At 36.3% G+C, this 26,829-nt stretch overlaps 1 protein-coding gene across 2 annotated transcripts; it reads right to left on the reverse strand.

The window, feature by feature from the left end:
- Positions 1–26,829, reverse strand: LOC145580229 (putative starch synthase 4, chloroplastic/amyloplastic). 2 transcript variants are annotated; one of them, XM_081637648.1, is made up of 16 exons: positions 26,500–26,829; positions 24,229–24,559; positions 21,777–21,858; positions 20,555–21,620; positions 20,410–20,461; positions 18,100–18,222; positions 17,942–18,017; positions 17,507–17,691; positions 17,234–17,428; positions 17,087–17,158; positions 16,073–16,282; positions 15,115–15,240; positions 6,662–6,811; positions 1,635–1,696; positions 770–845; positions 1–621 (listed from the first exon to the last, which is right to left on the reverse strand). In XM_081637648.1, exons 1-16 carry the CDS (start codon positions 26,643–26,645, stop codon positions 445–447), a joined length of 3,129 nt encoding a protein of 1,042 aa, XP_081493774.1. In that variant the 5' UTR covers positions 26,646–26,829; the 3' UTR covers positions 1–444. The 2 variants fall into 2 exon arrangements, with proteins under 2 accessions (XP_081493774.1, XP_081493775.1); XM_081637649.1 differs by lacking the exon at positions 26,500–26,829 and adding an exon at positions 24,696–24,763.

Consider the following 26,829-nt stretch of genomic DNA (forward strand, 5'->3'; position numbering starts at 1 on the left):
TGAACATCAAATCTCAACATTAAATATATCGAGTATAAAACTTCTGTTCTTTCTTCTTACATCTGTTTATTATATACAGTGTGGTAAACTCGACTTCTTCCCCCCTCAAGAGAAGGCAGAACTTTCAATCTACACATGTAGGTGATAAAATTCTGTACAGATACAATACCAAACATTCCTCCTCTGTTAGGCAAAAAGTACTGTGCATCAAAAAGAAAAGCTTCTTAAAATAATGATATGGAGCTCTCTTCAGCTAAGTAGTTCTCCAAGTTTTGGTGAATTGTTAAGTAATAGACCACTCTCAAATATGACCGAAAATGATGAGACCTCACACAAGAAGTCAGCATATCTGAACCTTGTATAGTCGCAAGTGCCATATTTATCATTGCAGACTTGCAGGGTAATATTGCTCCCGTGCTCCTGTTCTATAACTGTATCCAGATATTAAGCACGTTTTGCAGCCCGTGCTCTAGTCACTGACTTCACGTAGAGCTCCTCATACTGCTCAGCTGAAGATTCCCAGCTAAAATCCATATTCATAACTTTCTGGACAAGGTGTTCCCAACTCTCTCTATCATTTTTGTAGTATTGTATGGCACGGTCCAAAGCCCCGTTAAAACCCTGCAAAAACGCAAAAGAGCATCTCATGTCTTCAAACCTAACAAACCCTTCAGGGTTCCATATAAATACTATTGATTAACTGTCATCCAAAAAATTAGAAGAGACCAGCGTCCATGAGAAGATAAAACTAATGTTGCGTTCTGCTTACCTGTTCATCAGGTGGCAAGAACGTAAATCCATTCCGGAACACAGGTGGTATTGTTTCATCATCAACATCGAAAACACTGCAGATTAACAAAATAGCAAGACTTAAACAGGGTAGCGTTACTGAGGAAGAACCTACTGATAAGAGATAAGAGTATATAAACAAAATACTGTATATTTCACTGATGATATTCATTACTGTAAAGTAAATGTGTAAGTGTGTAACATGGTAAGTAGAATAAAATTAATAACAAGTCATATAAAAAATACCAAGCCATTAAAATTTAAATTTGTCACAAATTTTGCTACTCTCTCCGTTTCATAATTAAAAGCCTATTTCTCTTTATTATGTGAATAATAAATGTTAGAAATAAGCTTCTAATTATGAACCGGAGGGAGTAAAAATTAACTTTTTGATTTCTTTACATAACATTTGTTTATTTCAAGTCATATAAACATAGAACAGATAATTTAGTGCTGCTCAATTATTGTTTTCTTGCTTTAAAATGTGTCAAATATTTTTGTTTACTTAGAATTTGTTACAAATGCAAGAGACACCTTAGTTATTATGGGAAAAACAGTTAACATGATTTAATAGTGTTGTTTAAATAACAATAAGGGAGAATTAGGTTTTTTTAGGCAGACTTATCACCTCTCCCCTCATATATAATAAAGATAAAAAAATACTCAAATCATAGTACTTTTGATAATCTTACATTGTTTTAAAAATAATTCTTCTTGGCTGATGGGCTAAAGAGTTAAAGCCATTGGCGAGATTCACAGACAACTATCCAAAATTTCAGATTTTTTTTTTCATCATACAACCAAGTGACCAACTCATCAATTCCAATGTAAACAAGAATATGTACCTGTCATTTAAGCCACCAGTCTTTCTGGCAATAGGTATCGCACCATATCTCATTGCTATCATCTACAATATAAGTATTTACAATCAGTTTTGAAATCCTACCATTGATGATAAATCCAAATTGCATAAATGAACAGGCAAGCAGGTAGTGAGGCCTATACTATGAATCTACTATACTCCCTCCGTATTTAATAAGTGTTACACTTTGACTGTCACATAATTTTAGGCAATTTAATTAGCTTAAATAAAATAAGAGGTAAGTAGGGTAGGTTGAAGTATTAAAAAATAAAAATAAAAAGATAGTGGGATAACTGGGATTAATAGTTTATTAAAAAATAATGAATGTGAGGGGAAAGAAATAATAAAAAAAAAGTAGTAATGGTTTTGGGTGAAGACCATGAAAAGAGAGATATCTATAGTAACATATAAAGTGAAAGGGGGTTTTGGGTGAGAAATTTTATTTTCCCAAAATACCGCTCTTATTTTTTAAAAAAAATTTACCATCCTTTTTAAAAAAAAAAAAAGCAACTACCATCTAAAAAAAACCTACCCGTTAGTTTTTTTTAAAAAAAAAAAAAAAAAAAAAAAAACTTCCTTCTTTTCTTTTTTAATTTTTTTAAGGAAAGTCAATTTTATTATTTAGCCTACATGACATCAACATATATATTTTTTAAAATTTTTTATCAACAATTTTTAAACATACTAATATTTTGTTTATTAGAATAATTAAAGAGATAATATTGTGAAAAAAAATAACCCAAAGAATCGAGTTTGATAGATTACGTATAAGATAATTTACAAAAATATGGTTACTTGAAAACTTATTTACACTTTTACGTCGGAATTAAACTTGATTACGGAACTAATGTCTACATAGGCTTGGATGAGTTTTTTTTTTTTTTTTATTTTTCAAGAGTAAAACCGCTACCTTTCATGTACTAAAACCGCTACTTGTTTTACCCCTTAATAATTTTCTACTCCATAACTTTACTTGTAGTACTAAAGACAAACCGCTACCTTAAGTAGCGGTTTTAGTCTAAAACCGCTACTTAAGGTAGCGGTTTGTCTCCTAAGAAAAGATTACCCCAAATGTATTCCCGAGCCTACGTGGACTGTATTTCCGTAAATAAGTAATATTCCAACGCAAAATCATAAATAAGTTTTGAAAAAACTATATTTTTGTAAATCATCCTTACTTATATTGCACACGCACGCATTGTGTGCGTCTCTTAGCTTGTAATATTAAAATGTAGGTTTGAGTGTGACACTTACTAAAACACGACCGCATTTGGTAAGTGTAACACTTATTAAAACAAGGTCACATTTGGTAAGTGTAAAACTTATGTAAACACAGAGGAAGTATCGGAAAACAAATGACTTATTCAGTATCATTTTTTGTTTTTGGTTTTTGAATTTTTTTTTTTTTTTTTTTTTTTTTTTTTTTTTTGTGTTTTTTGAAGACTGGTTTTTGAAAATTGATACTCCGTATTTAATAAGTATCTTTTGTATCATATACGGATATACTACCTAGAATCCCCCGTATTTTTAAATATTTTATAAATTTTATTTTATTTTATTTATTATATTTATTTGTATTTTTCCGAAATTTAATTTCAAAAGTTTCAAATTATTAATTTGGGTCGAAAATTATTTTGGTACAAATTATTTTATGCATTTCATTCTACAATTTATGTCCAAACAAACAAAACTTAGTCCATTGTTATTCACTTAATTGGCCCATTAATTTCATGAGGCCCAATCTTCTAACTTATCCTACAACTCTCTCTTCTATAAATACCCCATATATCCCCAAAATTTTCCCCACACAAAAAGGTTAGTAAATTCTCTTCTCTTTATTTTATTTCTTTATTTTTCCTTTATTTTTCTTCTCTTTTTCCTTTTTCTTTCTTTTCTTTTTCTTCCTTTTTTTTTCTTCTTTACGTGAGTTGAAAACTCAGTGCTGCCCATCACTGCCGCACAGAAGTTCGGTGCACCACCTGTCGCCGGAGATCTCCGGTCAGCCGACCACCACCACGTGGCTGGCCTTCCTTCCCTTCTTCTTCCTTTGTTTCTTGTTCTTTTCTTAATGTTTATCTAATTAATTTTGGGTTTTATTTTTATTATTTGAAATTGGTTTAAGTAGTATGAAAAACTATATTTTGATGTTATAAACCTATAATTTCAGATTATAATTGCTATTTTTATTTTCAGATTTTATGAATTATAAACCTAGGGTTTCAATTTATTTAAATTGGGATTTTAGGGTTTTAATGAGCAATTAAATTGGGGCTTTTGTTCCTATTGTATTTCTGTTGATCAATTGAGCATAAAACATGTTTTTAAGGAAGTTTTAATGAGTTTTAAATCAAGTTATATTGTTGTAAATTTGATTGCTTGAGTATTGATTGAGATCTTATTGTTTGGTTTAGGAGAGGACTTTATAGAAGGTGATTTCTAACTAGTAAAGTGGCATACCAATTCGTTTACTCAAGGTACGTACATGGATACGAAAACCTTGACTTTAGGTGCATGTTTAAGGACTTGGAAAACTTAGAATCATGTTAGGAACTTGTGGATTGGTTGAAATTGTATGGTAGTAATTGTGATTAATGCTTGGTGTGATGGTTGGTTTTGATTCAAGTATGAGGATTGTGTATTAATTTATCTTGTAAGTATTATTTATGCGTTAATTTGCAAGATGAGTTTAGCGGCAAAGGTACGAGAATATGTGGAATGAATTATTTTATTACTCGTTCATGATTATTGAGATAGAATGAGTAAAGGAAGAATTTAAGTCTTATAAGACGAGGTTATGGTTTTGGGGTGCTTTATAAGGTGTTTATACACCGAGATAGTTAAAGGAATCAATAATAAATATTGCTTGTCACTAATAAATCAAGAATTGAATTGGAAACTTGGTTTACTTGATTGAATTGATATTGGATTGATTGTATTGTTTGCGTACGAGTCATCACCAAGTCTAAACTTGTAAATCACGTAAAGAGCAAGATGGATGAGCAATAAAACCCTCTGAGTAATGACAATTAGGAGTTAGGTACACGGGGTATTAGCCGTGCACTGTTCTAGAGGCCGTCTGATCTACGAGTCTCTTGTTTCAAATACTTTTTAAAAAATATAAGGAGTTAGATGAGTCTTATACTAGCTATGGTCACGGAGTCGCGCCCGTGGTCATTAGATGTTTATTGATGTTTCCAAAAGGAGGCATGGGGTTTTTCTTTTATTGATATTTTAAATGGAGCATGGGATAGACAACCTTGTCTATTGCTTAATCCGATGAATAAAATGAAATGATTTAATTATTATTAACTAGTGAAGTTTTAGTAAAGTTGACAGTTGAGTCGTGTGGTTGAGTCTATAATTTAATTGTTTGTGATGGTTGAATATAAGTAGCATGCTAGGGATTTCTTATTATATTTCGTAGCTTGTATGTACTCAGCAACGCTGATTGCGTGCTTTTGTGTGTCTTTCTTTGGTCATATCCTTCGCCTTTCAATGACCCTGTAATGATCCAATTTTTACACTTGTAATATTGGAGAGCAGATTAACCACAGGTTTTTATATATTCATATATTCAGAACTTGCATCAAGGTGGTGAGATTTTGAGTGGAGTGTTGGTTACCATTCACAGTTTATGTAATTTCTTACTTTTGAACTTATTTAAACTATGGTTGTTTTATTTACCACTTTTACTGGGTTTTGAATAAGGGCCTTAATGGTTCCAAGTTGTAAGACTTAATTTGGTTTTGTTTATTGGTTTCAAAACTTATTTATAACTGAATTAGTTTTTCCGCTGCTAATTTCTGAATGAGTCTTAACGTTTGAATACGTGGCAGTAGCACGTCAGTAATTCTCTTGGATTTTATTAAAGTTTTTACAGGTTTAAAGAGAGAGTTATTGGGGTGTTACACTACCTCCATCCCAAAATATAATAATCATTTCTATCTTTTTTTCTAAAATTAAGGGTGAGAGAGTGTAAATTTTATAAAAGTAAATAATAATATTCTATGAAGCTTTAAATATATGGGTATTTAATATGGAAAAGATAAACAATTAAACAAATGACCCAAAAAATCATAAAAGTTTTTTTTTTTTTAATAAATTAAATCATTATTTAATGAAAAATGGCCCTACTTAACGGAATCCTAACGGATTCCCAACGGATTCCTAACGGATTTTGTTAAGTGGTAGCAAAAACAATCTGTTATAACTTTTGGAGGTAGCAAAATAAAATAAAATATTAAACCGATAGCAAATATGACACAAGGTTCTTTCGCTGGTAGCAAATGTTAAATTTTTTTTTAAAAATAACAAGATTAAAAACAAGCACAATATATTGGAACCACCCCAAATGGAATACAGACACTATATTATGGATTTGAGGGAGTATAAATTTACTAGAATTATATATAGTACCCAAAAAAAAAAAAAAAAAGAAAACCAATCCCCAATTATGAAACGGAGGGAAAATCAAAAACCTTCAATTGGGTACTTAATATTATTTTTGGAACAAACCCCCAAATTTGGGACTATATTGAAAACATTGCAAGCATTTAGTTGTAAAGAGAGAAAAGTATTCAAAGCATAAATGTATTCAAGTAAAAAAAAAAAAAAAAACTATTAGCACTTAATTCTTGTATTCTTGTCACATTGTAAAAAAAGATGTAGCAATAAAATTTGAATTTTGAGAGCTTAGGAAATAAACATTCTAGATATTATTTTGTGAAAATTCCCTATCCAAGACCCAAATGCTCTCATATCGCTAAAACAGTAAAGCACATATATCAATTTTGTCTAGTGATTTAGTACATAAAATTAATTCCAAAACTAGGCAATTTTGGTCAATACCATACGATTCATACCTCTAACATGAGTTACTCATTTTTCCCTATGTACTCTCCCTAGTGAACCGCATATTTTAGAATTTAGCGGGGAGATAATAGACAAATACAGAAGGAAACTCTGGATAGCAGTTACTGAATTGGATGCAACACCAAAGTTAAAGCTTACCTGTGTCAGCCCACATGGCTCAAAGATAGATGGGATGATGAATATATCTGATGCAGCATATATTGAACGAGAAAGTAATTCATCATATTTCAGTATCAGCCGCACATTATCATCATTCTGAAACTGGCTCGCAATGCCCTCAAATTCTCTCTGCATAGAAGGCAATTAAATATTTTATATTAGTGCTAATGTGATATGCACAGAAAGCCAAATATCTGGGTGATATCAGAAAGACAGTGTGATGCTACAGCTCAAAAATATATGCAAGATTTAAATCTGTCAATAACTGGGTGCTTCGCATTCCTGGAACTCAATGCGACAACAAGAAAATACACTTCAAGGTGGAAACATGAAGGTCTGCAAACAGTCAAGCAATGTTACTATAGTAGATCCTCTAAATAGTCTTGAAGTTGTCATTCAAGGAAAAGTATTTATCATTAAATCCCACTGCTCTGCCAAAAGTATTCGCTGGCTAAACAAAGTGATGCTGCAGCTCATTGAATGTAAAGATAAATTATTCCATAAAGCAACTGGGAGCCTCCATTCTTGATCAATGCAGGTCCCCACAGAAAAGATACTAAAGTAAACATCAAAGTGGAAGTAGTGGGGCCTACGAACTATGTTACTAGCTCTCTAGATGAGATCCTCAGAAATTACTTCAAATGAATTAGTAATCAGTTCCTCCCTTGGTTCTGCTGAAAGTGTCGACTGAAATTTTGGTCTGATCCTCTCTTCATTCTTTATCAAAATGCAATATCAATTAATCAACTTACACAACACCCACCATATAAAGAAACTTCTTATTATATCTCACAAATTAGCCAGCTATGACTCTTCTAAATGGCCTGTTATATGTACAATATTCAAAAGAAATTCGCATCAAGGAAGTGTAAGTTTCAAGGATGGAGCTTTTGTACCAAAAAATAATAATAATAATAATAATAATTTGTTGAATAGTTTAGAAATTCCTAATGTGGCTCCAGAAATTTCTGTAGGCTATCCATGAAAAGACCACTCTGAAAGTTTTTCTGACTGAGGCACATATAGGACATGATTAAATTAGGGGTAAGTCAATGCATTAAGGGGTGATAAAAGTCAACCTAGGGAAAGTAAAGGCAAGTAGAGGTGGTGATGAATGGGATGAGGTGGTGGTACACGAGATAAAGTTGTGCCAGTTTAAGGAAGAAGCGATTTTTTGGGGGGGGGGGGGGGATTATCATTCTCATTATCATACCCAACACCCCCACCCCCTTGGGTTACAAAATAAGGATAATAGTCCCACCTTCCCACCTCATCAAACCACTACTTCATCCCCCTTACAATTACCATCATCTCTACTCACATTCATTTTTTTAGGTTGATTAATTACCTTTTCAATGAATCACCCCCAATCCAAGCATGATCTAAGGGTACATTTATTAAGGCAACATAATTGAGCATTAATAAGTAGGTTATTGCATGAAATAATTAACAACTGCAGTTGGGCGAGTATATATATACTTGCATGCAATATTGTTCTGAAATCATGATTTCAAGCAATTGGCAGTATCTTATACAGTCTTTCCTACTCGACAATCTTTGAAATAAATCGGGTGTACAATCAATATTGTACATCGGTTGTAAAGTAACCCCGATATATGTAAAAGCTACGTATTATTTATTGAAAAAATTTTGCTCTCTTTAAAGGAGTAACTATCAAATACCAGTGTATGAAGGTAATATCCTTATAAATCTTATCCCAAGGTCTATTTACATTAAAATCATCTCATGATTAAATTTTCCCCAAAGCAGGTTAAAAGTTCCCCCAAAATTGGTTTAAAGTTACCCTAAAACTGTTCGATATACACTAATATTACATAACACCCGATCTACACAAGTTTTTGTTCCTATTTATGCTTTTCATAACTCCAAGATTCTATTTATTCCCTTTTAACTATAGTTGCAATGGATCAACCCAACACTACTCCACCAATTCAAGTTTATTCAAGGAGACGCAAGAAGACAGGAACAGGGCAGCAATAGCAGCAATTGGTGAAGCAACAGAAAGCGACAGAAAAGATTTCAAGGCAGCAAAAGAGGACAACATTAATTATTATTCCACTAAGTAATGTGGTAAATGAATGTGATTGTGTATAGCCACTTTGGCAGAATAGTACAACTTGTTTTAATTGCTAGGTTACATGAGGGAGAGGGGAATGTCTAGTATTTAAGGGGAAGGAAAGAATGAAAGATGTATGTGAGTTTTGATGTTAATTTAGTGTAGTTGTAGTAGTAGTGTAGCCTCCAAGCTTCCACCTTTTTTGTAGTAGCAAGAGCAGTAGTTTGTAGCCGTTGCCTTCAAAAATCAATCAAAGTCCTCAAGCTTCCTCTGTTTTTTCTTGTGTGCACCCCAACACTGTCCCAACGCGCCGACACAGTTGATGAGAAAATCGGGGAGGTAGAAGGCCGATTGCAATCCATTGAACAGAAGTTTGATGAACTAGAGACTCACCTCAAAACGATAGCTGAGAAGTTCAGTACTCAAGAGGCCACCATAGAGAAGGCGGTGCAGGCGGCGGTGGCCGGAGTATTGGAGGCCGAGAGAAAGAGAACGGAAGAGGCTTTAGCCAGAACCACTAACCGTTTGGAGGAGAGACTCGATTGTTTCAGGATTGAGCATGACCGCCTGGCCGCGATTGAAAAGGAGAACAACCTGAAATTTCGGGAGGAGTTGAAGAGGACCGCCGGTGGTGGTGTTCAAGGAACCCGACCTCCTCTACCACCGCCACTGGTTAACCAGCCCATCAACTTGGAGGGCGAGGGCAGCCACAACCATGGCCTTGGAGAGAATAAGGTGCGCTCTCCGATAAGGAGAGGCTGGAGAGGAGGCGGACATGGCGAAGAGGAACAATTCGAGTTCCGTCACTGGCCGGGCGGCGGTGGCGGAGATGGCGGCGGCGATAGCAGAGGCCATTGAAAGCACCGTAAGCTTGACATGCTGATTTTCGAGGGTACAGATCCCGATAACCGGTTGTTAAGGGCCGAAATGTTCTTTGAATTCTACCAGTAACAAGAGAGAGAGAAGCTAGAAGCCGCGATGGTGGCGATGGATGGTGATGCCCTTAAATGGTATCAATGGGAGAAGAAGCGGCGGCTAGTGCCGGATGGTTGGACCTCAAACAAAGGCTGTTGTGCGAGTTCCGACCCTCTCACTCCGGGTCGTTATATGAACAGTGGTTGGCGGTGCAACAGGTGGGATCTGTGGTGGAGTATCGAAGGAGATACATTGAACTTGCAGCACCGTTGGAAGGGATTCCCGAAAATATAATGTTAGCCCAATTTATAAACGGGTTGAAAGAAGATGTGAAGTCGGAGCTCCGAATGTTGAATCCATTCAATTTGGAGGGGGCTATGGAATTAGCGGGTCGGATAGAAGAGAAAAATCGGGTCCAACAAGTTAAGAAGGCTCCGGTTGCTGGGTTTAGGTTTGGGCCGGCCCAAAGCTTTCCTCAGGCCTCTAACCCACCTAAATCTAGTGGATCAGGGTTGATCTAGACTTACGGGGTCCCAAACCACTCATATTCACCTAAATCGTGGTCTAAGAATTTGGAATCACAAGCTTCTGTGAATATGTCGACAACTCCAACGGGAAACTCCTAGAATCGAAGCTCCGGTTACACGCGCCGCCTTACGGAGGCTGAAATGCAGGACTGGAGAGCTAAAAATTTGTGCTTTAGATGTGATGGGAAATGGGGAGTGGGTCATAGGTGTAAAAAGGAAGGAGATGAGTGTTCTTCTAGTGGCGGGGGAAGAGGATGCGTCACTTGAGGAGGAGGAGGAAGACGCGGCGGCGGCTGAGGAGATGGGAGCTTCGCTGTGCGCGGTGATTGGAATTTCTAATCCAAAAACCATGAAATTGAAAGGAGAAATAGGAGGAAGAGAGGTAGTGGTGATGATAGATCCCGGAGCGACTCACAATTTCATATCGCTCCAACTGGTGGCAGAAGCGGCGGTTCCGATAACGAAGGGATGTGTTTTCTGTGTAACTATTGGAAACGGAGAGGTGGTGAAAGGGCAGGGCGTTTGCCAAAGTGTGGAGGTAAAATTGAACAATGGGGTGTTAGTGGTGGAGGATTTCTTACCACTTGATTTGGCAACGCCGATCTTATACTTGGTATACAGTGGTTGGAAAAATTAGGCTCAGTTACGACAAATTGGAGAACTCACATAATGAAATTCTGGAAGAATGGGCAGTTAGTGACCCTCAAGGGTGATCCCTCCCTCGAGAAGACCCAGGTCTCCTTAAAAGCTATGATCAAAACTTTATGTAAGGAGAAGCAGGGCCTTTGGGTAGAATTGAGCAGAATTGAGAGGAGAGATAAGGGAGAGGAGGTGGCAGAAGAGTCACCACAACAGCCACCATCATTCCTGTCTGACTTTCCGCAACAATTTCAACATGTTTTTAACATGCCAAGTGGGCTTCCACCTCATCGGAATCATGAGCATTCCATTGTCTTGAAAGGGGGGAGCGATCCGGTTAGTGTAAGACCGTATCGATATCCTCAAATACAAAAGGATGAGATTGAAAAGTTGATTCAAGAGATGCTACAAGCCGGCATAATACAACCCTCCACGAGTCCTTTCTCTAGCCCGGTAATTCTTGTCAAGAAAAAGGATGGTTCGTGGCGTTTTTGCGTCGATTACCGTGCCTTGAATAAGGAAACGGTGTCAGATAAATTTCCTATTCCGGTAATTGACGAATTACCAGATGAATTGAATGGAGCTAGGTGGTTTTCGAAGCTAGACTTGAAATCGGGGTACCATCAAATTAGAGTGAGGGCAGAGGACATCCATAAAACCGCATTCCGAACCCACGAGGGTCACTACGAGTTTTTAGTGATGCCTTTTGGGTTGACTAACGCTCCCGCCACATTCCAATCCTTGATGAACGAGGTATTTAAACCCTTCTTGAGGAAATTCGTATTGGTGTTCTTTGATGACATTTTGGTGTATAGCAAAGGGGAAGAGGAGCATAAGGAACACGTGAAGGTAGTCTTCGAGACGTTGTCTAAGCATAGCTTGTATGCTAACTTGAAGAAGTGTGAGTTTGGTAAGAGGGAAGTGGCTTATTTGGGCCATGTAATCTCGGTGGAGGGAGTGGCAATGGATATAGATAAGGTGAAAGCCATTGTAGAGTGGGAGGAGCCTAGGAACTTGAAGGAATTAAGAGGGTTCCTAGGCCTCACCGGTTACTATCGGAAGTTTGTGGCTAATTATGCACAAATCGCCGGACCCCTAACCACTCAATTGAAGAAGGATAATTTTGGATGGAATCAAGAAGCATCACAAGCTTTTGCAGCATTAAAATCCGCCATGACCTCAAGCCCGGTGTTGGCCATGCCTAATTTTCAACTCGAGTTCATCATAGAGACCGATGCATCGGGGTATGGAGTAGGTGCTGTGATGATGCAACTAGGGAGGCCAATTGCATACTTTAGTAAGTTGCTTGGAGTAAGGAATCAAGCAAAGTCAATATATGAAAAGGAACTAATGGCAATTAGTTTGGCGGTCATGAAATGGAGGCACTATCTTTTGGGGAGGAGGTTCATCATTCGCACCGATCAACAAAGTTTAAAGTTCCTAACTCAACAAAGGGAAGTCGGGGGTGAATATCAAAAGTGGATGCGGAAGTTGATGGGTATGGACTTCGACATTCAATACAAACCCGGGCCGTCAAATAGGGTGGTCGATGCTTTGTCAAGGAAAGGTGGGGTGCAAGGTCAGTTAGCTGCTCTGATTTCCACTCAAGGGGTGGATTGGACCGAGTTAGAGGCTGAAATATCGAGTGACCCTTGGCTTAGTGAGCTGAGAGGCAAGTTGGCAGCAAATCCCAGTGAAGGCACGGGATTTACTCTGTGTGGCAGCAGGGTATTATATAAGGGGCGCATGGTAATACCAAAAAATTCGAAATTCATTCCCAAGCTCTTGAAAGAGTATCATGATTCTCCCATGGGAGGGCACGACGGAGAGGTTAAGACCTATCTTAGGGTGGCCACAGACTGGTTTTGGCCGAATATGAGGAAGGGAGTAGGAGATTATGTGCGGTTGTGTGAAATTTGTCAACGGAGTAAGACTTCTCCCCAAGCCCCTGCCGGTTTGCTTCAACCATTACCCGTGCCGGAGGTGGTGTTGGAGGACATCTCTATGGATTTCATAGAGGGTTTACCGCTCTCTAAAGGGGTCAATGTGATTTTAGTGGTATTGGATAGGTTGTCTAAGTACAGCCACTTCGTGGGCCTCAAGCATCCCTTTAATGCTCTTAAAGTGGCTGATGTATTTGTGAAAGAAATAGTCCGCTTACATGGTTTCCCATCTTCTATAGTTTCCGATCGAGACAAGGTTTTCATGAGTCTCTTTTGGAAGGAACTATTCCGGTTGCAAGGGACGCATCTCAATAGAAGCACCGCGTATCACCCGCAATCAGATGGACAAACCGAGGTGGTAAACAAGTGTTTGGAAGCTTACCTCCGTTGCTTCGTGGCCAATCAACCGAAAACTTGGGCTCAATGGTTACCTTGGGCCGAATACGCATATAACACTTCACCACATATCTCAACCAAGATGACTCCTTTTAAGGTGGTATATGGTCGTGATCCACCAAAAATATGAAAGGTGACGGAAGATGCAACTATGGTGAAAAGCTTGGAAGAGGGGTTAAAGGAAAGAGATTTGATTTTGGATGAATTGAAGATGAACCTTAATAGAGCACAGCAATTAATGAAGGAGAGCTCTGACAGCAAGCGGAGAGAACTAGAATTTCAGGAGGGAGATTGGGTTTATTTGAAGTTACAGCCCTATAGGCAGCAGTCTCTAGCCAGCCGCCCTTTTGAGAAGCTTGCTGCACGGTACTATGGGCCTTTTGAGGTCGTCCAACGTGTGGGGAAGGTCGCTTACCATTTGAATGTACCTGAGGGCAGCAAGATTCATTCAGTGTTCCATGTATCTCAGTTGAAGAAAGTCGTGGGGGATACACCAGTCAACCCAACCCTTCCTACTCAGCTTACTGCCAATTTAGAGTTGGAGGTAGAACCCGAGAAAGTGTTGGTTGTGCGCAACAGGGAGGAACAGGGCAGACAGGTTGAAGTGTTACTCAAGTGGCTTGGCTTGCCCGAATTTGAAGCTACCTGGGAGGACTATGAGGCAATTAACTTGCGGTTTCCATCCTTCCACCTTGAGGACAAGGTGGATGTTCCGGGGGGGAGTAATGCAATGGATCAACCCAACACTACTCCACCAATTCAAGTTTATTCAAGGAGACACAAGAAGACAGGAACAGGGCAGCAATAGCAGCAATTGGTGAAGCAACAGAAAGCGACAGAAAAGATTTCAAGGCAGCAAAAGAGGACAAAATTAATTATTATTCCACTAAGTAATGTGGTAAATGAATGTGATTGTGTATAGCCACTTTGGCAGAATAGTACAACTTGTTTTAATTGCTAGGTTACATGAGGGAGAGGGGAATATGTCTAGTATTTAAGGGGAAGGAAAGAATGAAAGATGTATGTGAGTTTTGATGTTAATTTAGTGTAGTTGTAGTAGTAGTGTAGCCTCCAAGCTTCCACCTTTTTTGTAGTAGCAAGAGCAGTAGTTTGTAGCCATTGCCTTCAAAAATCAATCAAAGTCCTCAAGCTTCCTCTGTTTTTTCTTGTGTGCACTGTTTGATTAATTCCTTGAGTCTATTGCAATAGTCTACTTCCAGTTTTGACCATAGCTTTCACAAATTGTGTATATTATCAAAACCCTACTCTCCAACCCTAATGGAACCGAAAAAATGAATGTTCTTTGGTCATAAAGTCCCAAATTCCCAATCACTAGTCAACCATCTACGTCACTTATATATTCAGAAGTAGCAGACAATTATTACATTTTAAGATCAAAGGTTTAAGGGTAACACCCTTTCCGTAATGACAAGAGTAAGGCTGCATACATATGTCCAGCATCATCACACCCTATGCAAGTGTCTTTTTGAGGCATCAAAAGTGTATGGCAGCAGCCTGCTAAAGGCATAACCGCATAAGAGTAAGGGCCTGTTCTCTTCAGATTATTTTCAGTTCAGTTCAGCTCTAATAAGTTCAGTTCAGTTCAGTTCTTAATTTCCTTCTCTCATAAAATATTCAGTACAGTTCAGTTATGTTTAGTTCAGCTCAGTTCAGTCAATCAGAACAGACCCTAATATTAATGTACATTAAAATCTACCCCTTGGGAGTAATCAGGCATTAAGATTCAGACTGAGATAAAAGACATGAAATATAAGGCTTCTTTGCCAGCTAATGACTCATTGGCTAGTTGGCCACATATAGACCATTGTGCTTTGATAACCTTAAAATCAGTTGCATCAGCAAGAATAGCATTTCACATAGAAACAAGAGTAAAGAACATGTAACTATTAGCAAATCATTGTCGCTGAAACCTACCTGAATATGATGCACAGGACTAGAGCCAAGAAGAACAAATTGCCCTCCAAGCTCTATTGTCCGATATATAGCATGTCTTATCAGGTGTACCCCCTTTTGCGGAACCAACCTCGTAATGCAACCAACCTGCTCAACCAAAAATGAAGAAATTGCTGCAATCAAGAACTGTTCCAACAAAATGACAATGATCGAGGTGGAAAGTACTATGTCAGCATAATTGTTCAAGAATTTATTCTTAAACCACTTAGTTCACCCTATTTTTACAGCCAATAAATTATGTCAGCATAATGAAAACAACTATTTTAAACTTTATTGTACCTATTAGCCACTTCTTTGGATTTTGTATTTGTTCCCTATTAAATTTTGACACTATTCACAATGTTCATAAATAGATTTGTATGAGAAGGCTAACATGAATATACATTAATTTTTAATTTTTTTTATGGTTAAAAGTTTCAGAAATTCAAGAAAGAAATACTTCAATAATAAGGAAATTTAATATATAAATCAACCAAGAAAAAGTTTACAGTACTCCTTTAATACTCCCCAGTTGACATCAATAATTTCATGAAAGAACTACATAATTCCAAGCTTAGTAGTGCAATCAAGTGCTGCATGATAATGATGATTAAGGTAGAAGTCATAAAGGTCAGTACTTCATTCAATGAACAAATTAAATGTTATAACATTTATAGTTTAAACTGCAAAATTAAAGCAAACACAATAAAACACTATAAAGTTCAACATGACAGCTTCACCCAATAAGAGTGTAAAAATACCATCATACAACACAATATTGAAAAATAAATCACATGAGAACTATATATATGGGGGAAATTAAAAGGAACAAAATGCCAAATTCTTGAAGCATAGTGGATGCACATTATTTAAAATAATAAAATAAAAAATAAAAGGTTAGCATCTAATGGCCACAGAGTACTTCAGTAAAAGTACCAACCAAAGGTCGTGTAGAATCTGAAAGAAGAAGTCCAAGACGCCTTCTTAGAGCTTGCTTATTCGCTGCTTTTCCTTGAAGATCACTTGAATTGTATTGCACTTCAATCCGTGAGTCAGTAGCAGGATTCCATGTATCAGTATCAATGCCATTAAGGATTCCTATGAACTTTTTAGAGTGAGAATTAAGTGTTGAGTGAAGGCCTCTTCCACCCTGTAAAATTAAAAATGCCGTGAACGAAGCTTCACAATCTGAAACACAATCTAGGACTAAACAATCCAATATGAATATGTGCTCCAGGACTTGTGGATTGAAAATAAATAAATAAATACACACTGGACTGGAGATTGAATTCATAGTAATCTTAACATTTTATATTCTTTTTATATGGGACATACTAGATCTGGAAGTTCTATCTTTCATGTGTTGACTGTAAATTAAAGCTGACCAATTCCAGTTCAATTGGTAGAATCAGTATGACATGTAGAACAATGAATTTTGAACAAAGCAAGATACCATCACTTTCTAAAAGAGGAGAATACAGAAGTCCAAGTTCACAAGCATCATTACTTGGTTTTCATCAGTCATCGATAGCTCAGATCATCACAGGTCCAATCTATTGAAGAAATGATAAAGTGCTTGCATCTAACATTTGACATTTCCTTTGCACCAAAAAAAAAAAATATATATATATATATATATATAATTTTGATATTTCCTTTTTTTTTTGCTTGTAAGGTAAATTCATATAACTTGTAAGAGATCACAATTCAAAGGAAATTAAAAGATCTTCATCCGTCAAACCAGATGTAAACTACAGCTGTGCACTTATTACTTGTAATTCATAATTGATCATTGATTAAAAAAATTAGTGAATCATGAATCTAACAGAGGGTTCCTTTCACTCTTTCTTAGTTGTAGATCAAAGGAACAGATAAACAATAAGATATTCCCGATGAGTGGAGCTGAAAATATGATGTGATTTGGTCTTATCTTCCTAGATCATCTCATTCATACCTCAGGGCTCCGAACCTCCTGCGCGTAGGTGGGTGACACTGTTGTTACAATGTTGGAGAACACAACTGCACCCTGCAATATTATATTACGTCAAAAAATTCATAAGTAGGTAAATCCTGACTGATTATAGATGAGAAATTCTTCTACCTTGACAGCATTAATCCTATCATGAGCAGAATTGTCCTGCATCCTATCTGGCCTGTTGAGCTGATAAACATCAAGACCACAGGAAGCCAGTTCTGGAGCTGGAGCAGTGCCTTGATACTCGAAGTTGTGGCATGTGAAACAAATCCTAGCTGAATTTAGTCCCTTTGATGCATAGAGATCCCAGTACAATGGTGCCTATACAACATCAGTAATTCAATTAGAATTTAAACCATGTACACAAGAGTGAGGAGCCTGAAGTTGTCTTGCACGTACAACAAAAGCTGTCTGCCAATCATGGCAATGTATTATGTCTGGCTTCTTCCCAGCTTGAAGAAGTAATTCAAGTGCGGCACGACTGAAAAATGAGAACCGCTTGAAGTCATCGTTCTCCCCATAAAATTCTCCCCTCCAGAAGAATTTATCTGGATGGTATGGCTCAATGAAGTAGACAGGAAGACCTGCAAATAACTTCAAGAAATCAGGAGCAATTGCAGGTGAATCCATATCACAAAAACAGGGGCAGTTGCCCTGATTTTATCACAAAGTGAATATGTTGCATAATTGAAGGAAAGAATAGAAAAGGTTACGAGATAAGCTTTCAAATTTAATTTTCATCCCTTTTGATATAGACAGGATGACAAGCAAATTCCTAGAATTTACCAGTACAAGAAATGTATACGGGCTACAAGTGTGCATAAGATACTTCACCTTCAACTGTGCCAATCCAAATCTTGTTTTTGTATAACTGTCCATCAAAATATGACTCTACTTCCACATCCAATGCCTGAATGAATAAACAATAATATATGAGGATACACGCTTAAGGATGGTGATATTTGACAATAATGCAACAATGGTTAGTGTACCCGCAAGTTATGAATGAGATCATACTGCATACAATCATATTTGGGAAGAATAATTTCCACGAGATGTCCTTTCTTCTGGAGTGCTTTACCAAGACCAGTCACCACATCTCCAAGACCTCCAACCTTCAAAGAATAGGAAAGAAAACATTGCAATTTCATGAAATTATTTTTAAACAGTATGCAGATATAATATTAAACATGGAGGCTTGAGCACCAAAACCAGAACACAAACTTACACCATTCCTCAAATTTACCCTAAAATCCCCATTCAAATACAAAACCTTACAATGTCCCCTTTAGATACCGAAATCACAAGAAAATAGCCATCCACTCACTAATCCCTTGAAATCGGATGCGAGGTACTAAACGGTTGAGTTATTTCAGCCTCCTTATTACCCTCATAGAACTCTCCTCCATCTGCAGAAACTTGAGAGCTTTCCATGTCCTCAACCATGACTTGACTCTCAAGGTCCACAATCAATTAAGGATCATTCGATCTTCATTTGCCTAGGATCTTGATAATGATAAGAAATAAAGTGCAAGCGTCTGTAATTTCAATACCTCTGTTTCCAATGGGTACGATTGGGAAATAAGAATGTGGTATGGACTAAAGAGATTACAACGATCATCATAGTTTCTCAATTTCTCGCCATAACCCTCTCTAATTGACCCAAACACCCTTTTAATCATATGTAGTAATCTTTCTGATAATTTTCCTTATTCTATTAAACCTAAACATGAATGTAATGTTTAGATTAGTTAGATGAAGTTTCTTAAAAAGTGATGGATCATATGAGTTTGTGACAGAAAAAATAATGAAATAAAAAAAAATGCCTTTTAGATACTTTTTTTTTCATATTTAAGTCCACTAAGAATATTATAGTTCATTTTTTCCCTGTAGCATAATATGTTTGTACGATCAATATTGAGATATTTTAAAGCAATATGATGACTATTACACAATAGCACTGGAGAAGTCATTAGAATTTTATAACACGTGTGTAACAGTCAGCAAAGCAAAATCTACAGAAGAAACCATATGCCTTTTATATGTGAAATCAATCTGGATGAAATTCAAGTTTCCAAACAGCTTGTCTTCAATTCAGGTGTTGGAAATCATAAGTTGGGAAAATAATAGAACAGTGTTCAAATTAGCGTAGTTGAAATATAAAAATCGCCAAACAACTCAAAACCTTATTATCTCCAAATTGTAATACCCAAATACTTTTTATTCAACATTGTCATGAAAATAATAAATTATTAAAAAAATACAAATAAGTGAGCTTTTAGATGGAATGATGGATATATTATGAAAGCTGAATACCTTAGACCATGTTAAGTGGTGAGAGCGTGAGACTCAAGTTGGGTCTCAAAAACATTTCATGTCCACTTATTAAGCTCCAATGATGAAGATGAAGCTCAAAATCATTTTTATTTTTTTCTTTTAGAAACTCAATAGTCCAATGGTGAGACTCTTCCATGAGTCTCAAAAATAACTCCAAAATGTGCATTATTCAATATTTTTATTTTATAAAATCAAATTTTCACTTTTTCTAGAATAAAAACTACTTACAAAACTTATTTAATTTGATAATTCTTGCTTTAAAATCTTTTGTTAACAGAGCACTTTCCCATTAATCCCTCGGGAATGGTCATTTCAAAAGTGGCTTCCTAAAAGAGATTTTCATGCATGATCGTCGTAACAAAAATCAAGTGACCAAAAAAGATTATACATTTAGACACTAAATCATACTACTTGCGTCACAAGGTACTGTCTAAATTTCTACTGACATGTAGAGTTGGACAAAAGATTAGTATACAACTTTTTTATGTGTTGTCAAGTGAAATGTGTAGTCTATGGAGTGAGTGGCAACATAATAAACTTCTGGAACACTTGTTATTCTCGGGTTCCTATAATTAGAATATAGAAATGACCACAATTTTCAAAGTATAATACTCCCTATGTCTTCTTTATTTGCTCCTCTCATGGTTTTTTTCTTCCTTCTACTTTTTCTCGTATATTTGACCCCACACTTGCCAATTCACTTTCATTTCCTTTTTCTTTTTGACAAACACTTTCATTTCCTAGATTATCATGTTAAAATTGAATGTAGCAATTAAAAAAAAAAAAAAAAGACAGGGACTATACTCTTCAAATTATATAAATGATAGGGTCCTCTGAAGGACTTGCGCCAGATGGTTCTACATACACCTCTTAATAGTCACACATGTGTGGGTCATGGGCACATACACACTGTTATATACGTTATAAGAGCACTTTGCTTTACCAATTATGGCATTTGGATGTACCTTTGCAACTGGTGCCATCTCTGCTGCAATGTGAATGACATGTAATGCAGACCTGAGGATATAAGGTGCTCCTGAGCATAAGTAATAAATGGAAAAGGAGATATTATTGATTTACAGAACTTGGCCAATACACTGAGAAACGTACCGTGTAGAAGCAGATGTCAGACTCAAAAATTTAGCCAACATTTCACGTTCAGTCATTTCCTTACATTCCAAGTATGCATCACAAACACTATGATCTCTCTTCCAAACCATTTCCCTCAACATATCTGCATCATTTGAAGACAACTTTTTCTCGAGCAACCATCCATCAATCATTAGAAGCATTTGACTCCAAAACTCCCAGGGCATATCATTGACAGGTCCCTCAATAACTCTCTCCTCATTCTCTAGCTTCAAATGATTAAGTGTATCTTGAAATTCCTTCATTGATTCTTGATACATGTGAATATATGAGTTTATCTCCTCATCTGACCTTCCAAGGCGCTCCTCCAACAGCTTTACTTTTTGCTGCATTAATTCATTGTATTGCTGCATCTTCTCAGTTGACATCCTACAATTATTTGCCTCAGAAAGAGATTCTTCCAGCTTCTCCACCTTGTTACGAAGCTCCTGATTTTGCTGCAGTACTAGTATGGCATGTTCAGCTTGTTTGGTTGCATTATCAAGCAATGCTTGCAATTTCTGTACTTTCTCACTCAAATTATTATATTCATATTGCAGGGTAGAAAGTTTAGTTACATCCTCCTCAGATGTTGCAAGTTTACACTCCAAATCTTTCACAGTGGAAATCAAATATGAACGCTCCTTTTCAAGAGAAGTCACTCGTTCATCTGTTATGCTGACATTACTAAGTTCAGCTCTTAGGGAAATTATATTATCTTTCAAAGAAACATTCTCAGCCTTAAGAGAATCAAGATCCTTGCTTAGACTATATAAATCACTGTTTAATAACTGAGGATCTTCATTGCCAGAAGTTTCATGTACTTCTTTGGCATCACTCTTCGAAGATTCCATCCTCAACTTCTCCAACTGATCTTGAAGAAGCTCAACCTGTATCTTCTCCTCGGCAGCAACTTTGATTTTAGCATCAGTTTCTGCTACTTTCAACTCCAAGGCATTAATTTCTCTTTGCATTGCCTCCTTCTCTTGTAGAATCTTCTCCAAATCTTCAAGTGCTCGAATCCTAGCTTGATTGAGGAGGAGGACATCTAATATATGACCAAAAACCAGCATTAGTGAGAGTATATTCATATGTAGCGTGATTTGAGTGTTGTAAAAAGATACACAAACAGAGCTCGCCTACTTCCATTTTTAAATTTAAATTTAAATAAATAATTAGAAAGAGAGAGAGAGAGAGAGACTACTTTTCTCAGCACTCCTTATCATATTGATCAAATCCTCAAATTGTAGAGATGAAAGCTGCTCACCACCAATTAAGTTCAAGGACTGAAATTAGAAAAGAATAATCACATTTTATAATTCATAGATGAAGCAGGAAGGAACAATTAAGTATAATTGTAACATTCAGAACATTTCTAATCAAGGGATAAAAATATACAGCAAAAGTACTAAAAACTGAGCATCACAAGCAACTTTTTTACCAAACAACAGCAAGGTATGTGTCCAGAAATAGATTTGCAAACATAACTAGTCCTATTGATATTTGTAAACAAAAAGGGTCACAATGCTAAATATTTGGTTTCTTTCCAAACCCATTTTTTACCATATTCTGTCAAAATCCACTCTAAGTCTACCGTCCGACTCGGCTATTTTGTGAAAAAAATTCGGTGATTTTGAACTAAAAGTATAGTGTCCGGGTGTCATACCCATGTCCGAGTGTCGAGGGTCTAACACGGGTACGTGAGGTGAAATGAAGAGTCCGAGTAACATAGACTGAAACCACTTCTGACCATATGTTCATCAATATTGCACTCATTATTTATTAGAATATCTTGAGAGTGCAAAATTTCTCTTAACTAAACCAAAGATTGTTTGTGAACAAGAGAGCACAGCCCCAAGGCCCTTTAACAACGGGAAAATAACACATTTGCACTTAGCAGAAAAGGCTAAAAATATCAAGTGCAAACATTCCACAGTACTGAAATATGGATAAAACAAAATCAACTACCCGATATGTTTGCTACACAACCTTTCCTCTATCAAGTAAACTGGTAGTGAGAATGATCTTAATTCCAATCATCTACAATTCGTGGTCAACTTGACAAAGAAGAAAGGGATGCAAGATCTCTCGGTCTCTCCTGCATGACAGTAAAACAGCACTACAAATGGTGTCCTAAATGGAATATATATGCAACTACAATATGAGTCGCATTGTATCTATGCAATTTATTGCCAATTTGCCAAGACTCCTCTCCTATCCCACCAAGCATCATTGGTTTGTGGACATGATGCTCATAAGCATGCACATGTGCTGTTCTCACACAGCCCCTACAACTCCCCTATATAGAGGCATATTCCCACTTTTCTTAATTTCCAGTTAACTTTTAGATTATAAACAATAATGGGAAAACCTGGACTGCAGAAGGAATAATAGGCTACAGAAATAAATTGGGTTGTCCAAATGGGCCCACAGCATACGTAAAACATAGAGGCTTCACACAGCATCACAAAGTTATACAGAGTTATAGACACCAAGGAGATAACCTTCTTAGTATAACTTTCTAGATAACTTTTGCAAATATCTTGTTATTTGAACTTGTGTAAAAGTCTAAAGGTATTTTACATATGAGTGTCACGGCTGTCACCTGACAATTGTACATTTTACAGTCATTATAAGCATTTTACAAGTAATACAAGCACTCTGTACAGCATCCCACTCTCTATATTTCACTGCTCTTCCCACGCTTGAGCTTTTCTAAAAACTACTCACTCTAGCAAGTAGCTAAGCCATCAGGGAGACTTGACATTTCTTCTGACGTGTTGGACTGGCAACAAAAGTACCGCATGACACAATGCTTGTGCACCTTTGTCCACCAACATTTTTCTCTTCTGATTGAGACAAACTATTTTGAAGATGGAGAAAAGTCTAAAACTAAGAACAGAGATAGATTACAACATATACCTACTAATTTAATGTCAAATCTCCATCTCCTTAATGAGTGTCTATATCCCTAGAAGAGGCAACTTTCTAGTAACATCTGTAATTTAGAGCCTTATCAAAATTGGGCGTACAAAATGGTAAACTAGGCATGTAACCCTGAGCATGGAGATTGGAGCATGATTCTAGAATCATAATGTATTACAAAAACCAGTAAATCTGATCATTATACAAGGCAAGATGCATCAGATATTTTCTTTGAAACATTGTTACAGGCATGCCAACCTAATTTGTAAGAATATCCTATGAAGGAGCATAAGTGACATTTTAAGATTGCACAGGGCTATCACATCTATCAAAATAATTTATTGAGGTAGATAGTCTGGCAGATTGGCATATAGTATCCCAAATGAATGACATGGATAATGGAGAGGTTGTATAGAGAGAAAAAAAAAAGGGGGAGGGTGTGTGTGTGTGTGTGTGGAGGGGGGGTGGGGGGGGGGGGTTGCTGGAATATAAAATGATAAATCCCTTATAACAAAACTGCCTCTCCTTATCAGTTGTCAAGTCCAAACAAACCCTTACTAAACCCAATGACACTGAGTTTACTAACATGTATTCATATAATTACGTTTACACCCCACTGGAGTTCAACAATGAAAAACTTATTAAACCTCTCAATTTTCAACATGTGAAGCAAAAAAGGTTCAGCAAAGATTTATTAAAATGATAATTTCTTAGCAAGCTATTAAGCTTACCAAAGAATTAGGATTGACACTGATATCATCGGTGTGAGACATCCTGGTGCTGTCTAGTTGAGTTACAATAGCACTGTTGTGACGTGGTGATGGCAACATCAGAGTTTTGTTATCTAACATCGGAAAGTTATCCAAATTATCCCCATTGACCTCCTTGTTGACTTCATTGTTTAAGTCATCCTGATGTATGCTCTCTTGTTTAGAGCTTGAGACACCGTTGATTAAAGCATTCCCAAATTCAACATCTGCTTCGCCATCTGGTTCCAGATTTGCATCTATACGGAGTTTCTTAGGAGAGGTTTTCTTTACTTGTCGTTTTTTAGGTTGAGAACTGACATACACAAAAAAAATAAATTGGTAATGTAAGTGAAATAAATATCCATGCAACAAGGGAAAATTAGACTCAAAAAAAAGAAGAATTAGTTGCTGAATTTTAATAAAGAAACATTTGAGTAAGACCGTCTTACCATCATAAGACCACTTTTGTGAATCATTGCAAGCATGTGACCCTATCCCAGTTCTCTCTCCCCTTGGCCCAACCCACCTACAATTTGGGTTTATGATGGTAAGGCGGTCATATTAATAAATTTGTAATTTTAATACCTTTGTTTAAAAAGCAACATGATCCACACATAAACAAGTAATTGTATCCTTTGAAAATAGTACATTAAAAGAAATGATGATCATAGCTCAAATTTATGTGAACCATTATTCGTTGTGAGCTAACTCTTGAAGATTTTGAGTGAAACTCCTTAAAATTTTAAAACATACTCCCTCCGTCCCCTTTTGATAGTCCCTTATAGGCATTTTTCACGGGAATTAATAACCACAAATAAGAATAGTAAAAATACATTGAAAAAGTAAATTGACATTAGGTATGCAAAAAAGTAGAGAGAGAAAGTAATAAAAGTACATGGGAAAACAAAAGTTACATGGAAAAGTTAAATTAGCACAAATATCGTTGCAAATTGGAGGGAATTTTGGTAAAAAAATTAATATTAATGGTTGTTGGAAAAAGCAAATGGGGTGAACATTTTGGGACTAAAATTTGCACATAAGGGACTATCATTTGGGGACAGAGGGAGTATTGCATATGGGATGGATAAGGCAAACAATAGATTGCTTTTTTGCTACATACACTTTAGAATTGAAAAGATGCACTTAAAAAGAGAATACATGCATGTTGCTAACTAGCTTATTTAGTGGTACACGTGACTTAGGATTGAATCCCTTCTACCTTACTACCCTTGCATCTCTCTCTCTCTCTCTCTCTCTCTCTCTCTCCTTAATATCCTAATTATGTGTTTCTCAATTCTAAAAATCAGATAAAATTGACAATTAAAAAAAAAGTAAATAAATCCCTAGCAATTGCCAGATGTAAAAATACAATTGTTTTAAATCAAATCAGAAATAAATAAATTGCATAATCTGACTAAACAGACTGGTCAAATTATTATACATGGTTCTAAATCATGATTTGTGTTTAAATAATTGTACTTATTGTGCATTTGACTTACCATGAGTTTCATATTGGTTAATAGATATGGTATCAGTCTTTCATCGCCCCAGATCAAATACATATGAGTCATATTAGCCACTGCTAATAATCCTTCATGTGCAGGAATCAACTCGGATCAAATTTGGGAGTAGTATCGTCAGGTAAGACTGTATTTGGTTAAACCTATTTTGTCCAAACTTGTCTCATTTGAACTTAAAGTGAGTTAATCAAAACTTATTTGTGTGACGTTGTCAAAAATTGATCCATTTTGAACTTAAACTGAGCTAATCAGAACTTATTTGAACTTATCCGAACTTATTTTGTTAGGTGATGATACACGAAAGAGTTCCGGAATCATCCCCAAAGAACGAAAGTAACTTACAAAATATGAGAAGCAAACTATTTTGCAAATGTCAATGGTAAACATTGCATAAACAGAAATACAATTGATTAGGTATGTCCTAGAAAGATCACCATATCAATAGTACAGAAAAGTAAGAAAACCTACTACTAGATTCTCCCCATTTCCTAGGACATGGAAGTTCAATGTCTAATGCCACTAAAATACACAAACTCAACCCACAATTTCTAATCAAATCAATTTCAGACTAATTATTTATCCACAAAGTCAATAAATTAAACAAAACCTTCAATCAAACACTCCAATCGATCAATAAGTTCAGAAATTCCAACAAAAATCACTCAAACTTCTACAAAAAAATTAAAAAAAAAAAAAAAAAATCAAAATCAAAAAAATTTAAGAAAATTTGCACCTGAGATTACGCTGTCGAATCTTACAAGAAGCAGGAAGCAATCGATGATGATGACGAGAGAAATCAGCAGAATACAAATTAGAGTGTTTAGTGTTCAATCCAATCAAACCATGGCTCAAAAAACAAGTATGGAGTTTCGCCGCCATTGTTGCAGAGCTCACTCACATTCTCATGAACTGTGCTAAATTACAGGAGGAGAGAGAAAATGAAGATACGAAGATGACATGCAACGTTTTCCTCTCCACAAAAATTGCCTTTGCCTTGTTTGTATTGAGTTAAACGAGTCGACTCAGTTAATTACTTGTATTTTACGAGTTTATCCATTCAGTG

This window comes from Chenopodium album, chromosome 14 (assembly GCF_948465745.1).
Source record: "Chenopodium album chromosome 14, dcCheAlbu1.1, whole genome shotgun sequence".
In the NCBI taxonomy this organism is placed as follows: domain Eukaryota; kingdom Viridiplantae; phylum Streptophyta; class Magnoliopsida; order Caryophyllales; family Amaranthaceae; genus Chenopodium; species Chenopodium album.

Bases quoted from the DNA above. Each gene is read 5' to 3' on its own strand.
- LOC145580229 (XM_081637648.1), bottom strand. From the start codon at position 26,645: ATGGCGGCGAAACTCCATACTTGTTTTTTGAGCCATGGTTTGATTGGA. The intron at 21,859-24,228 runs GTAAGCTTAATA...TTCTAATTTCAG, and splicing joins GTGTCAATCCTAATTCTTTG to TCCTTGAACTTAATTGGTGG. The intron at 17,159-17,233 runs GTAGAAGAATTT...ATAATATTGCAG, and splicing joins ATAGGATTAATGCTGTCAAG to GGTGCAGTTGTGTTCTCCAA.